This window comes from Colossoma macropomum, unplaced genomic scaffold (genome assembly GCF_904425465.1).
Source record: "Colossoma macropomum unplaced genomic scaffold, Colossoma_macropomum, whole genome shotgun sequence".
In the NCBI taxonomy this organism is placed as follows: Eukaryota; Metazoa; Chordata; class Actinopteri; order Characiformes; family Serrasalmidae; genus Colossoma; species Colossoma macropomum.
The window spans coordinates 6,566,930-6,583,158 of record NW_023494800.1 but is presented as its reverse complement, the minus strand read 5'-3'; the positions used below and the strand labels follow the sequence as shown (position 1 = coordinate 6,583,158).

Sequence of the window (16,229 nt, the reverse complement as noted above, 5' to 3'; positions counted from 1 at the left end):
TGTGTAAAGCATATTTTTAAAAGCCATTCATGGCAGATTGCTACATGTAGGTGTTGTGAGGAAAAGTAGTCCCTAAAACATATTTTTTCTACCATGTTACCTTCATCAACTTTACATGTAAAGCCCTGATGTGTAGCTTCACTGGTGGTTTTGGATAGTAAGTAAAATGACTATATTTGTGGTGGAGACATGGTGACCCCTGGTTCCTATCACCACCACTGTAAAGAAATCGTAGTTGTTAAGTTTATAATGAAGTACAATGAACCATTTCACATCAAAACAGTGACTTTGCTTACGTTTCTACCATTTAAAGAACTTTTTTGGAGAGAAAATGTGTAGAATACTTCTTTAAATGTGGCACCGCTGCTTCTTTTTTGCCCATTCTGACTTATTAAACCTTATCAAACACATCTTGGATGACCAACCACATTTTCCGCTTTAAACTAGCTGAGAGTTTGTGCTGTATCACCTGGATCATCAGATAAAGTTCATTTTAGTCTCTTTTGATACAATCTGAGCTGGACTGACAGATCTGCTATCTTCTTTCCTCTCCTAGCCTGTTTCAGTTGCTGGAAAGACATTTACATCCGTGTGAGTTTAAGTGTGTTCTTTCAGCTTCTAATACCCCGTTCTGTGTGCTGTCTGACCGGCTGGGCTGCCTTCCTTTACCTCAGGCTGATGGCATTTGTGTCATCCGGAATATTCTGTGAATCTGAGAAGAAAATAAAAGCTCATTGATATAGATCAGCCGTAAAGCTCCACAGCCGGGTTTGTGTTTTTTGTTTTTTTTTTCTGGATGAAAACTGGAAGAATCTTTCGCGCATTACTTCATCTGACAGTAAGACTGCGAGTTGTGGTGCGTGTTTACCAGGAAACTGTGAGCAAATCAGAGGGGTTTGGTGAAATGTGCTGGAATGTGACCCGGCCTGTTCATGCTTTGCTGTACAGTCATGACTGAGCCTCTTTAAAGTCAAGATCAGTTTTTGTCTCACTTATTTAAGACCAGATTTTACATTTGCAGTGTAGATGAATATGCAGAAGATCAGTCAAATTACATGTTTTGTTGATTTTTTTTAAGTGAAAATAAGTAAACAAAGAACCTAATTATGGCATTTTCGTTGCCATTTTTAGTGTGCAGTTTCTAATCATTTGCTGAGTTTAACATATTAAGATAATCCTTCATTAGTCCCACAATTTTGGATATTCATAGTGCTACAGCAGCAACGGGATAGCAAGGCACTCAAGAAAAGAAGTAACAAGAAAAGAATTAACCTTAATTACTTAACGTAGCTATAGCTTGTTACTTGTTACATTATTTATTTATATATATATATATATATATATATATATATATATATATATATATATATATATATATATATATATACACACACACACATACTAAAGCTGAAAATTATAAGATATAAACTATGAACTCGATCCTTCACAAAAACTCTATTCACAAAAATTAACAATATAAACAATTATAAATAAAGCAAAAAATATTTACACTGTAAGGATATTTTACCCAAATTGCACAAGGAGTTATGCACATGAATTACATGGGAATGGTGATAAATTAACAATAACAACAGTAATATTGGAACCTAAAATATGAAATGTGCTGTAACTTTTGCCCAGGCCACATTTTATTTTTCCCCACAATGTCTTCCATTCAGCAAATAAACAGTAATTGTATATTAAAATGTGCAGAAGTGTGTTCTCTGAGGATGTGTTCACTTATTTTCATGTAGAAAATCAACAAACATGTCATTTGACTCCCAAACTTTTGCACATGACTGTGCAATACTGTGCAAAAGTCTCAAACACCTAAACAAGTTGTTTAAAACTTTTAATCTGGGCAGTAAGAATGTTTTGCCAGTAAAAAGCAAGTAACATTAGAGTAAATACAAATAAAGAATAAATACAGTAAAACAAGAATAGTTGATCTTGTGAGCTGGTTAGAAGAAAACAAGGTTGGTTTCTGATTTTACTTCACCCTCAGCCATCACGTCAATTTGCTGGTTTCCATCAGCAGCACTGATTTAATTTAATGCAGGATTGATTAGATAAGCCAGGTATTGAGTGATAACTACAATTGATACGGGGCTCCCTTGAGGAGAAATACAGAAATGGTTAAACTGAAGTATTGAGACACATTAGATCACTTCTTATTGTATTAATATTTTGTGTATTTATCCTAATGTTTTGTGTTGTAATATGCCAATAAATGCTTACTGCCTTGTTAAATAGCTTTCTTATTCTAATTCTCTCAGGTGCCCAAACCTTTTGCGCTGTACTGTTTATACTGATGCATTGTTGTCGTTCCACTGGGGATTAGACCTGTCACCAAACCAGATACTGATACCAGGTGTAGTGTCAGAGTACTCAATATCTAACGATACTGTGACAGACACTAAAAACGCTGCTCATATCTGAAATGTTTATTGTATTGAGCGCACATTTTTACTGCATAATTAGCGTGTCTGATATTTGAATCCAAACTGTGTATTTTAGCAATAAAAAGCTTTAAATATTAAATAAATCAAGTATTTTAAATTTTACACTTGATCTCTGAAGGGAAATGAAAAAGCAGTGGATGCATTACACTGTAAAACTAACTCGTAATGGATTATACCTTAATATTGACTTCCTCTAAAGGCATAAGACTCACTTTACTGAATAGGACTCTCCACCCACATTTGATGTAATCTGTCAGGTCAAAACTTTACTTTATATGTGTATCTTTTTACACACTTTAAAAAGGGGTGTGTTAAATAATAGCACTTGTGTTACCCATTTTAAATCTTTTTGTGTCGCTGTTTTCTGATTTAACACATTCTGTGTTGAAAATGTGTCGTCTCTACCTCAACACACTCGTGTCTAGTTAGACCAGGGGTCGGCAACCCATATATTATGGAGAGCCATTTTGTCCATTCAACAAAAATATCCATTTTACCACCTTAGCAGTAAATATGTCTCAGTATGTGCTAATGTACTAGAATAGGATAACAACTTAGACTTAACACAGAGTTACTTTGCTCTGCTTTAAGTTTTAGCTCAGCTATAGCCGCTTTTCTCGCGTCTCCAGCAGGAAACTTTTCCAAAAGTAGAAGAGTTTCTTGTAAAATGTCTCTCTATGTTGGACTTTCTACGAGGCTGAAGTCAGCTTCTCATTCGCCAGCTTCTCGTTCGAATTTTCCCGTGACACTTTAACGAGAAGCTGGCGAACGAGAAGCCGACTTCAGCTTTATGACTTTTTAGTGTTTAGGTCTTAAATGCTAAATCATTATACTATATAGAATTATACAGGACACAACACTGCTACACAGCTACTGCAGCCGCCCACACCAGTTACAGACCTTTACCACAGTCTGTACAGTCCTACAGGCTACAGCCACTCACTTCAGCTCATAATAACAGTGGGATAACACTGGTGTTGGGATTTTGTGGAAAAATCCTTCTCAAACATGCGTCAGTGTAGGCCTGTGTACCGTCTTGTGAGTCGCGACCACCAGGCTGAGAAACACTGTGCTTTTGGGGTTTTCTTGATGATTTATGCTGGTGGATTTAGGATATATGACATTGACTTAAAATCTGGCTTTATTGCAGTTATTAATCTTCTCACATGTTTTCTTTGCAATTATGTATGCATTTTTTTTAAATAATGTGCCTAAAATTCAAATATGTGAATATTTGACAAACTAATAAGAAGAAAATTCAAATTAAATTTCTAATCCCATATGACCGCTCTACTGCTGAGCTGTTATAATCTGAATGATACACATAGTTTTAACATTTATACAGGGTGTCCCAAAAAAATTTACATCATTTCGTAGCTTAATAACAGCCAATTCTCCCTCAAATGATCTCAGATTTTAACAAAATGTGTAAAAACTAACCAAGTTTAATTTTTAATGTTGAATGTGATGCTGTTGAAATGGCCACCACGTTTACCTGACCTGACGCCTTGTGATTTTTTTCTATGGGGTATGTGAAAGGACTGGTCTATATCCCCCCCTCTTCCTACAAGCCTAGAGGAACGCAAGCAGAGAATCACTACTGCGCTGGCGACTGTTACGCAAGCCATGCTACAGCGTGTTTGGCAGGAGCTGGACTACCGACTTGACGTGTGTCGTGTCACAGGCGGTGCACATATTGAAAATCGGTGGAAATATTGTGAAATTAGTTATAAAATCTTGTTTGAATTTTGATAAATCTTGTTTTGTTCAACATGAAGCCATTTCGTTGGCCTTGGACATGTAGTTACTCAGATATTCACATCTCAAATGATGTTAATTTTTTTCGGGACACCCTGTATATTCAGAAAATATCTTCAACATCTAGCGCTCAAGAAATACGACACAGATTGTCACTCAGCAGAACAAGGATGAAGGAGCTTGAAAAGATCTTCAATTGCAGCGATTAATCTCTGCAAAGATCAAACTGTCCAGGCTGTGGTCTTCTCTGTGGTTCTTTTTGGATGTGAAACTGGACATTAAACAAGCAAGACAGGAAAAATATGGATGCCTTTGATCTTTGGTGTTGGCGAAGGCTTTTGAACGTTCCTTGGACGGCAAAGAAAATAAATGAACGGATCCTCGACCAAATCAAGCCCGACCTCTTACTCGAAGCCCAGATAACCAAACTGAAGCTCTTATTTTGGACACATTCTGAAAAGAACCAGTTCACTGGAAAAGACCATTATGCTTGGAAGAGCTGAAGGTGAAAGAGGAAGAGGACGACCAGCTACAAGAAGGATAGAGACAGTCAGAGGAATCGTGAACCAGCCATTCAGAAGCCTGAAGACCCAAACAGAAGACAGGATATTCTGGAGAAACACTGTCCATATAGTCAACAAAATAATATCATATCATGTTGTTATGTTTTTGCCATATCGTCCACTCTTAGTATCACCACAGTGATCATTACAAATAAAATGTTTTGAGTAATACTTGACTTTCAGTGTACTTCTGACTCGCGTCTTGGCAGACCCATCACTGACCCAAAGCAAATGCTTTTGTTTGAGGCCACTCTAAGTTCAGAGGAGGTCCCATGAGTAGTGAGTGTAATGCAGTATTATTATCAACACTGACAAAGTTCAACATCAACAGTTTCAGACTCGGTAGGAGACGATTTAACGCCTGGCCTTCTGTAACCTTGAACTAACGCTGGACATCGCTTCCTGAAGGCCAGTGTTCGGCCCTTTTATTGTGTTTTATTGGTTTATCCATCGTCTTGTTTGACAGGGCTGTCGCAACACCTCGGTAATGAACATGCTGACGACAAAAAAGAAACACCCTTTGTGTTATGGCAACATGAGAAGTCTCCATCGTTCGCCCGGTCATCAGCTTATGTAATAGTGAACTGATGTGAGAGGCATGGACTATTAAAGTGATTGTTCAGCTGAATTGTATTTTCCTCTTTAGTGGGCAGTCGTGGGCTGGAGGTTAGGGAACCAGCCCTGTGACTGGAAGGTCGCCAGTTTGATCCCCTGAGCAGACAGTATGTGACTGAAGTGCCCTTGAGCAAGGCACCTCACCCCAAACTGCTCCCTGGGCGCCGTGGATAGGGCTGCGCACCGCTTCGAGCAAGTGTGCTCACTGCCTCTGAATGTGTGTGTTCACTAGTGTGTATGTGGTGTTTCACTGCATGGATGGGTCAAAATGCGGAGGTGAAATTTCCTCATTGTGGGACTAATAAGGGTCACTTAACTCTTATATCCAAATATAGTTGAGCCAAGATATGGCTGAAGTTTGCTTCTTTGGTTTTGTACTGGGGTCATGAGGTTAATGTAGCTGACAGTAATAATGGAAGCTTACACCCCACCAATTAGCATCACACAAAATGCATGCCTAAGGCCCAGTCCCATTTCTTACTTTTACCCCTACCCCTTGTTTTCGAGTGTCACCTTGCCCCTTGGAACTGAGTTACAAGGGGTAGTGGTTGAAATCTTCCGCTATGAAATGGGATCCTCAAATAAAGAAGAGCATTACTTCATTAACAGCTACCAGCGCTACTCTGTAGGCGACCCTGCCAGTCTGCAGTGACAGCAGAGGAGGGTAAAGTTCAGCTCCTCACTGCTGGGCTTTAGTTACATTTAGGGCATCATATGCTTGAAAAGAGGGGGGATGCAACTATTATTTATTACCGCCCACCCCTAACTCTTCAGTGATGTGAAGCTGAAGTCAGCTATTTTCCTGTTCCACCTTAAATGGAGCAGCAGTTACATTCTGGCGCTTCAGACAAAAGTACTGCTGGACTATTTAAGGTGGAACAGGAAATTTAGCTAGCTAGCTACCAAAACGTTGGCATATTAACAATTTTTTTTTAGCTATTTGTTACCATAATACATTGAAACGACATGAAACTAAGATAATACAATGGTTATTGTAATTTTTAACAAAGAAAATACTCACGTGTGTGGTTTTTTTATTTATTTTTTTTTTTCTCTTTTTTTTTCCTCGTAACACTGTTTGGAGTGTGCCTCTGAAAAACCTCCATCTATGCCCTACTCCTCTATTTCAACAACAATCAGGACGCCCCACCGCTAGACATGAACACACACAACGGAGGGCTAAGGGCTAAGTGGTAGGGGCGAGGTGTGAATTGGGCCTAATCATCACATAGTTGCCTCAAACCACATCATCTTCAGGAAGTTGTTGAGTTATTAAGTAAGTTGTTGGTCTTCAGGAAGTTGTGAAGTCATCTCATTGTTTTGCTTATGTGATTTCTGACTCTAAGACGTACTGTAATCTATGAAAATGGAGGCCTCCAGGTAGCTCCTTCTACTGTTTGTAGCTACACAATGTACGAGGAACATTGTTCAAATCAGATTCCTTCCTGAACTGTCGCTTTAAACCCCAGGAAACCTGTAAGAAAACTGTGTTCCTGAGCGTTCTCCTTCCCTCTGCCAAAGTCTGAGAAAACAGTTTGCACACATAACTGAGCTAGAACGCTACCTCATCTGTCACGTTTTACTCGCTCTGTGTTTAAGGCCACGTCCAGACACTTCTCACACTGGTCAGATCAGTGTTTTTTTCTTCATTCAAATGTTGCTGGATGTGTAATATAACCTTTTTATGTTTTACACTGTGTTTCCTGAGACTTCAGCTCTGTCGTACTGAGCGTCTCGCTGGTGAATGAGTTTAAACTCATTTAGCACTGCTGCCAGAGGAGTTACAGCATGACTACTCTGAAGAGTAGCTACTCTCTTTACTATCACTGTGTAAAAGATGCACATAGCGTTTTAGCTATATCTACTGTGTTTTTTTTTGTTTTGTTTTGGGTTTTGTTTTGTATCTTTAACGAATAAGAGTGCCGGCTCATTCAGTGTTTTTCATTTCTATTGCTTTTTTTTCTTTTTATTTATACTTTTATCGTGTGGTTTTTAATGGTAATTATTAATATATTCCTTTTCTGCTACTTATTATCTGTTCATTATATTTTGTTTTTATTTTTGATCTTTTTTCTCTTCTTTCTCTGTTTTTACTTTGTATTGTGAAGCCCTTTGAGCTCCATTTTTAATGTATGAAAGGTGCTATTTGAATAAACACTTTTATAATAATAATATTATTATTATTATTATTATTATGCGCTTATTATTGTTTTACCTAATCACAGTAAGACATGACTTATGATTTATAGTCATGTTTGTGTTTTCTTGTTTAAAAATGAGTGAATGAGAAAACGAACAAAATCTTTGCGTTTGTTAGATTACGTTCTTTACATTTCCACAAAGGCAGCAGCGTTTAGAAATCACACTGTTGACAGAGAAGAGTAGATTATATGGCACAAATAGGCACATTACGGTGTCGGTTACTGATCTGTCCTCAGCTATAAATGTCTTCTGATTTTGGTCCTGTATGTTAGAAAGCCGACTGTTCTTGGGTTGTTTTTGGCTGCCGTCCACATCACACTGGAAGTTTTATTTGTTACTGTGATGCCAAAAGAGCGAGAGAGAGAGGAAGGCTGTGTTTTTGTGGTGTAATGCAGGGTAAGGAGGAAATAAGAGAAGGGAACTGTTGGCAGCTTTACAACAATTTTCAGTGTCCAGCTAGACGTTATTTATTTATTTATTGTCTTCTTATTGCTTTTCTTCTGTCAGGACATGCCTTGGTCTCATCTTTGGTATGCGGTTTATGTGTCTTGGAGGCAGTCAGGAAACATACTGTCAGTGCGTTATCGCCTTCATCGCTAAATAAACACGCACTCACTCTTATGGCAGCGAGTCCGCAGGGAAATGAGTCATGAAGTGTGGCTCTGAGTTGCTGTAGAAGTTCTGACCCCTTCAAATTCAGTGTACTGCGTGTTCAGCCAGATATTAATAGTTTTGCGCTGGAACTGGGAGGCTAATGTAGCTCAAGAGTAATGGAAACTTATACCATAAGCTTATACATCATATAAACAGACATGCATATTAGGTTATTATACGTTAATATGCTACATAATTCAATCACTGAGATATCAGCAGAGTCATCCAGAGTGGTTTGATGTGAAATGGTTAATTGTAGAGAAACTTACTGACTCAGATTTCTTTACAGTGGTGGTGATGGGAACCAGGTGTCACAGTGTCTATAACGCAAAAATATACTTTTTATTTACTGTCCAAAACCACCAGTGAACCTACACATGTCTTCGGAGCTTTATATGTAACGCTGATGATGGTAAAATAGTGGAAAAGCTGAAAAAATAAATGTTCTTTGAGGACCTTTTTAACTTATAATGATCTGCATATATCCCACCACCATGAATGTATTTTTAAAAACAAAATTTTAATGTAAATATTATCTCAAAACTCTTGTAAAACAATCAGCCAGTGTATCCATAATCATTTTATATGGTATCTTTCTGTGAGGGAGCTTTTAGAGGCATTAAACTCTTTAGATGTCTGGTTCCTATCACCACCACTGTGAGCAATTCTGGCTCTGTTACCATTTTAAGAATTTTGTCTTTTAAGTAATCTCAGAAGTATTTGCTTTTGTGGTTTCTAACGCTGTTTGACAAACTGTATGACAGCTGAGGCAACAGACTTCAGGAGGGCTGCTGCTGTTTTTACATTATACAACATACTTCTGAGACTTTCTTTGTTGTAGAATTTTGCCATGTTTCTATGAAATATCCATAACTTTAACCATAAAAGACACTCGAGCCAAAATGACAAACGTAACCACCGCTACACTGCTGTGAACATGCCTGCTCCCCTCCTACAGCAGTTGTGCAGGAGCCTCTAAAGCAAGGTTTCCTGGGTCAAAGACAAGGAAAGCCCCCTTCTGATGATGCATCTTGAAAGTGGAAGTACTTTTTGAAAGACTACACATGCTTTGGGTGGATGCTTGGAGACTGTTTAATTTTTTATTTTTTTTTTCCCACAAGCTGGCTGAATTATTACTATGGGTGGATGGATTATTGGATGGATTGTTGGATGGATGGACAGATGGATCATTGGATGGATGGATGGATGGATGGATGGATGGGTGGATGGATTATTGAATGGATTGTTGGATGGATGGACAGATGGATCATTGGATGGATGGATGGATGGATGGATGGATGGATGGGTTGATAGATCATTGGATGGATGGGTGTGTTGTTGGATGGATAGATCGTTTGATGGATAGATGGTTGGATAGATTGTTGGATGGATGGATGGATCGTTGAATGGTTGGATTGTTGGATGGATGGATGGATCGTTGAATGGTTGGATTGTTGGATGGATGGATGGATGGATAGATTGTTGGATGGATGGATGGGTTGTTGGATGGATAGATAAATTGTTTGTTGGATGGATGGATGGGTTGTTGGATGGATAGATGGATGGATCGTTGGATGGATGGCTGGATGGATTGCTGGATGGCTGCATGGATTGCTGGATGGCTGGATGGATCGTTGGACGGATGGATGGACAGATTTCTATTTGCATATTTATGTAGCATATAAGACTTTTTTTGTATTTACATGAGAGCAGGTATTGCAGTAAGTGGTATGAGGTAGTTTAAAGCACAATGAGTGTAAACTTAACTATGATTAGCAGCAGTATTTACAGTCTAAAGTGTGCAGTGAGTTTCGTTACAGTAGCAGGTTATTATATATTGCACAGTGTGTATCAGCAAGAGAGGTGATACAATGATGTGATTCAGGACAGTTCAGACAGCAGAAGGTCAGTTTCACTAACACAAGCTGGCACTACAAACGTGTTTATTAGCCTCTCGATCAGTGGCTAGCAGTGAGGAATTGTTAAGAACAATAGGGATTCCCAGTGTTTATGTGATGTTTTTACATAATGCATGCTGGGTATTGTAGTCAGAGCATATTGGGCTCACATACGAAAATGATACAATTCTCTCCAACTGGTGAGGCTGAGGGATGCAGTGCTGCACTACAGAATAGTACATAGCATAACAAATGAAATGCTAGTTTTAAGCCAGTGTACCCCTTTAATCTCTTTCATTAACCCCACCCATTTCGCTCTCCTCACAGATCATGATCGAGTTTTGTCCAGGAGGAGCCGTGGACGCCAACATGCTAGGTAAACCCCTCTCTATTTTCTCTTCAAAAGCTGCTTAATGTTTTTATTTCTTCACTTTTATTGAGCCTCACCATCTCTCCTTTTGGTTCTCATGACTGGTGGTAACCTGCTCATGAGCTCCTGGACAGGATATTGCTTTTTTTTCCCTTTTTCCCACAGATTTGATGAAAGTGTGACCTCATTTGCCCTGGGATCGGTTTTGTTTTTTGAGCTTGGGGTAAAAAACCCTGCAGTAATTTTTAGTAAAGCTGCCAGTTCTGTTATCTTAAACGCTGCTTCGTCCAACAGCTACTGAATCCCTGCTGATATGAGCTTTTTAATATAATGCTAACTGCAACATTGACTTTAATGATTGGTAACGTTAGCATTTATGAAAAGCCATATCATGGAAAAGCAAATGTTCCTTAGTTTTTTATTAATTAGACATAGTTTTAAAGTTTTAAAATAGACAGTTCACTTTCAGTCCATTCTGTCCATGTACAGAAATTAAGCTGCAAGGAACAGTCCATTTTAAATCTGGTTTTCTGATGTCACCATCACATTTACATATGTCCGCCTATAGACGACCGTCAATCTGTGTTCCGCTTTATGCCCATATTCGGAACTCCGGGTCTAAACTCCATTTCTCTATGGACAGAATGAATAGGGTTATGGAACAGTTGCCTCTGTCGCACCCTGCGTTCAATAAAAATGTTCAGAACCTGAAACGTTTTGACCTGTGAACACTTTTCCCACGAAAATCACTGGATCCTCCCAGTTACACGGTCGTTAAAGACCTATAATACCACTATTGCCAAATGTGACCTAAACCTACTGCACATCAATTTGTTGTCACTAAGCTACACGAAACTAAGGTGGGCTGTGCTGGTGCTCTGACAAGTCGTGCTAACTTAACAAAATGTTCTACCGTAGTGCATATTTACAGGTATACCTGTAAATAAAACCTCTAGGTAGGATATTTTGATAGATTAAAACTCTATATCAAAAAATACTATCAGTGTTAAAACTACGAAGCTGAATTTAGCTTCTTTTTCGCCTGCTTGGACAAAGCAATACTGACCTGTTGTTTCTGTGAAACAGCAAAAATAAGTTAATGTTACTCAGCTGTCAAGCGGAAATAGAGAAACCTCCTCATTTCACGCCTTTCAACTCTCCATGAAGCTGAGGTCAGCTTCTTTTTCGCTGGCTGTTTGCTCGAATCTTCCCGTTCCACCTTAAATGGTGCAGCAGTCACATTCTGAACTGCTGCGCCATTTAAGGTAGAACGAGAAAATGCGAATAAGCTTACAAATGTCCTGAGAAAATGTCCTCAGAAAATGTTACCAGCATTAAAATAATAATTAAGATAATTTGACGGCCTAAATTAGCTGATCAGGGGTGAGCAGTGATATTAAGCTGAGTCTGTACTGAATTAGAGTGCAAGTTTGTAGAGCTTTTTAAATCAAGCTGTGTACAGAAGGGAGAGATCTGTCATGTTCTGTTGTTTGAGTATCAGATGAAGAACAGAGAAATGCAGGGAAACCTGCTTCTTTTGTTCTGACTTCTCTTCATCTGCCCTCAGTCTGTACATGGAAATACACCATCACACTTGGTTTTTAAGGAGGCTGCCAGTCTAATGACGTCGTTCAGTGCGCAGTAGCTTTAGCTCACATGTAGCAATATTCATATTTGACTTTTTAACGACCTCGTAATTCAGAGGATCCAATGATATCCGAGTGAAGAATGTTCACAGGACAAAACGTATCGGGTTCTGAACATTTTTATTTAACACTGGGTGAGATTGATGCGAAAACCATATTCTGGCCACAGAGAAATGAAGCTTAGACCTGGAGTTCCTAATATGGGCATAAGAGCATAGCGGCCACTACAAAATGACGACACCACCACAGCGGTCTATTAAGCCTGCATCAGTTTAGCCCCGCCCATTCTGATTGGTTATAAGTTTGAGCCTGGACTGGCTTTTGAATGAGGGCAGCCAATTAGAACAGAGCTTATTTACATACAGGATATCAGTCTTAAAGGTACAGTAACAAAAACAGCCTGGTTAATTCCAAAGGATAAGGAGCTGTTGGAAAATGGTCATGTAAAAATTAATTATGACCACACTAATGTCATAAATGGACCCCAGTTGAAAAAATAAGACAAACAAGATGTAGAAGAAGGGGTATTTATGGGTTAAGGGCCCTAAGGGTGGTATACCTCAACCCTTAAATGCATATTTTTGGGCACTACTGACCTGTCACCTTTTTTTCCTTCTCTGCCCCGTTATTTTTTACTCTCAGTTTGGCTCTGCCTCGCTAGTATTTCTTTACTTTTTTGTGTGTGTGTGTTTGGATTTTTACCCAATTATCTCCCCAATTTAGTCGTTTCCAATTCCACCCACTAATCACACGATACCATCAACACTAGGAGGGCGAAGGCTAACACAGGCTTCCTCTGAGACCTGTGAAGCTCCACCGCATCTTTTCGAACTGCCGCTCACGCAATGTCATTGGACAGCTGAACGCGCTCGGAGGAAAGCGCCAACCGCCAGATCTGTTACGTCAGCTAACAGACGCCTGTGCTGACTAGCATCGCGTTGGGTGATGGGGGGAGAGGGGAGGGCCATCCTACCCACCCAGAGAGAGCGAGGCCAATTGTGCTCTCTTGGACTCCCGGCTACAGACGACTGTAGCGTCACCAGGGATCAAACTCGCGATCTCCTGATAATAGGGCCAACGCTTAGACGGTTGCGCCACTCGGGAGCCCTTTTTTAGTTTTGAACCATGTATCATAAACAGAATGCCACAGTTCTAATTGGTTGTTTTTGTGTAAAAACTCTATAACAGTATATAAAATATCAAAATATAACTACATATATATACACATACATATATTTTCATTAATGTCAGTAAAATGTTTTGACTGTTTTTCACTATCATGGGAAAACTACCGTATATCTAACACAAGCTCTAGCTCAGTCTGTGTTAGATTTAGATGTCAGGTGCTGCCCCACCCCCCAGCAGTTAAGGGTTAAAGATCCTTTAGGTTCAGTGTAAACACTGTGGGTGGTTTGAACAATCCAGCTTGGTGGAATAAGCTCCCTCGCTGACTCTTTGCGACCCTTTTGGTGACCCTGGGTTCGCCGTTCTGTTTTTCTCTCAGAGTTGGACAGAGGTTTGACGGAGAAGCAGATCCAGGTGGTCTGCAGGCAGATGTTGGAGGCTCTGGTCTATCTGCACGGCAAGAAGATCATCCACAGAGATCTAAAGGCAGGAAACATCCTCCTCACGCTGGACGGAGACATCAAGCTAGGTGTGTATGTGTAACTGGGAGGAAGATTGTGAGGTTTTTGCATAACTGGGTCATAACTGAATTTCGTTTTCAGAGAGGAGTATTTATTAACAGCATTCATTAAAAGGCTTCAAATTGCTGCTACTGTTTGCAGCGTATTTTTGTCCTGTTATTATTTTGATGATCAACGTGTAAACGTTTCTTACACAGAATGTTTTGGCCTTCGTATATGGTTTATGATTATTGTTACGTGACATTTCCTATAAATGCCCATTCATTAGTTTGTTCCAAGTAGGGGTGAGCAATATGGCAATATTTTATCATTATTACGTCACAATATGCTTTTCTGAACATATGGTGGACATCATCGGTACTTAAACACTAAAAAAACTGCATATTTTATTACAAAGAGAGCATAATAAGACGTATAATTGGATTTAGTGCAGTGCAATGTGTGAAATCTTGAATAAAAATAATCGTAGTCATTTTTTTTTTCTAATACTTTTGTCTGTTCCAACTTATTAAACTCAGTTCAATAAATAATATTATAAAACAGATAGTTTTGCTCCTAAAATCTGATTCGAAGCCGTTCCACGATATACACACATCTCTGACTGCCTTACAACAACTGAATTGTATATTACTGTGCAACGGCACAAAAAAACCTTTGTGCTGTTAATGGAATAATCTTTGACTCTCATGCTGCTCACATGGACAACTGAGTATATTGATGAAGTAAGAACCTGTTTTGTGTTCAAACTGAGGGGCTGACAACTTATGTTCTTAACTAGAACTAGGCTGGTCAGCTAGGTAACAGGCTAAAAGAGCCAACAGCCTAAATACCTCCATCATTAATATCACAGGCTTGAATTGAAGTACTTAGTACTTTAAATTCCTACGTAGTGCACTATATTACGTCGATTTTTGCATTTGAGACCTAAACATTGAGCTGGACCTTCTTTCGGAGCCTGTGCGTGTGATGTTATGTGCGTGTGGTCTGAAAAACTCCTGCAAAACGTGACCTGAAGCCTCTGACAAAATGATTATTTCAGGCTTTACAGGAAAACTTGCATGCGCCATATTTCAGCATGTTTTTTGTCCTGACTCAGTAATGCTGTTTCTTTCCATTTTAGCAAAAGAATCTTACATGTGGCTTCAAGGCCAGCTTTATCAAAGCAGCCACTGGACTCTTACTTTATGAAGTAAGAGGAAGAAGATACGGTTACAGCCCAGCATGGCTGCATTGTGTGTCCAGTAATGGCTTTCTGAAATGTCAAGCCAAGAGGAACAGAACTTAGTTCTGTTCCCCGTTACATCACTCAGAATGCCTCATCGCTTTTCAGCCGTTACACAACTCAAAACAGCCAAATGACTCACTTCTTTGCAGTGACGCCTTTTTGCAGAAGGAAAGAGCTGCTCCTATAGTTTTTAGTTAGTCAACGTATTATTGCTATAAAGACAAAATTAGGGACAAAATTGAGGCTTTAAGATTGTTTGAGGCGAATGAGTGATGAATTAGGCCTGCAGTTCAGATGATGCTAATTGGTGGGGTGTAAGCCTCTGTTACTTGTTAGCTACATTAGGCTTGTAGCTCCAACTACAGAAGCACACCTCACCAAACATGTCCTGGATGATCGACTGCATTTGGGGTAAGGAGGAAAATGTGTAAACCCCATATGTCAAACCCAAGGCCAGATCAGACCCATGGCACAATCTTATTCGGTCCTCGAAATTATTCAGTTTTTCTATTAATATTAGCCTGTTTCACAATGAGCTGCACTACAATCCCCAGCATGCACTTCAACATAATTTGTGCTGACACCCCCTCCCCCAGTAACAATCTATGGGACAGCAGTTTTCTACCCAGTTCCACACGTCATATCAAATCAAATCAAATCAAATTTATTTGTATAGCGCTTTTTACAACTGATGTTGTCACAAAGCAGCTTCACAGAAATCCGTTTAGAACAAAGTTTCAACATGAAATGTAAATCCTCCAGGTGAGCAAGCCAGGGGCGACAGTGGCAAGGAAAAACTCCCTCAGTTGAGGAAGAAACCTTGGGAGGAACCAAGGCTCACATATCACCAAACACACCAGCTGCAGTTCAACCAACATGAACACTGTAAACATTATAAACGCTATAAACATTATAAACACTATAAACACTCAGCAGCTCAGGAACAGGTCCCAAAAATTAATGAAGTTGCAGCAGAAAAGATGTCAGGTGTGTAGATAAAGCACACAGGTAGGTTTAAAAGACCTACATTCTGGGGACGTTTAAAGAGATTTAACAGTTATCTGTATCTAATGTAGCCTAAATATATCAAGAATTCACATGTAATATTTAAAGGTTTATTACAAGTGGCTACATTTTGCTGTTGCTGTTTTGGTGTATTATAATATAAACGCTCTCTGACCCTCGAATTT

General features: G+C 39.3%; 1 protein-coding gene across 1 annotated transcript in view; it reads left to right on the top strand.

Moving 5' to 3' along the window:
* The window catches only part of stk10 (serine/threonine kinase 10), a 103,619-nt gene that overhangs the window by 35,071 nt on the left and 52,319 nt on the right, over window positions 1-16,229 (top strand). Inside the window, exons 3-4 of the mRNA XM_036587651.1 lie at window positions 10,480-10,528; window positions 13,673-13,822. Coding sequence (XP_036443544.1) covers window positions 10,480-10,528; window positions 13,673-13,822 — 199 coding nt within the window. The remainder of the gene's footprint in view (window positions 1-10,479; window positions 10,529-13,672; window positions 13,823-16,229) is intronic.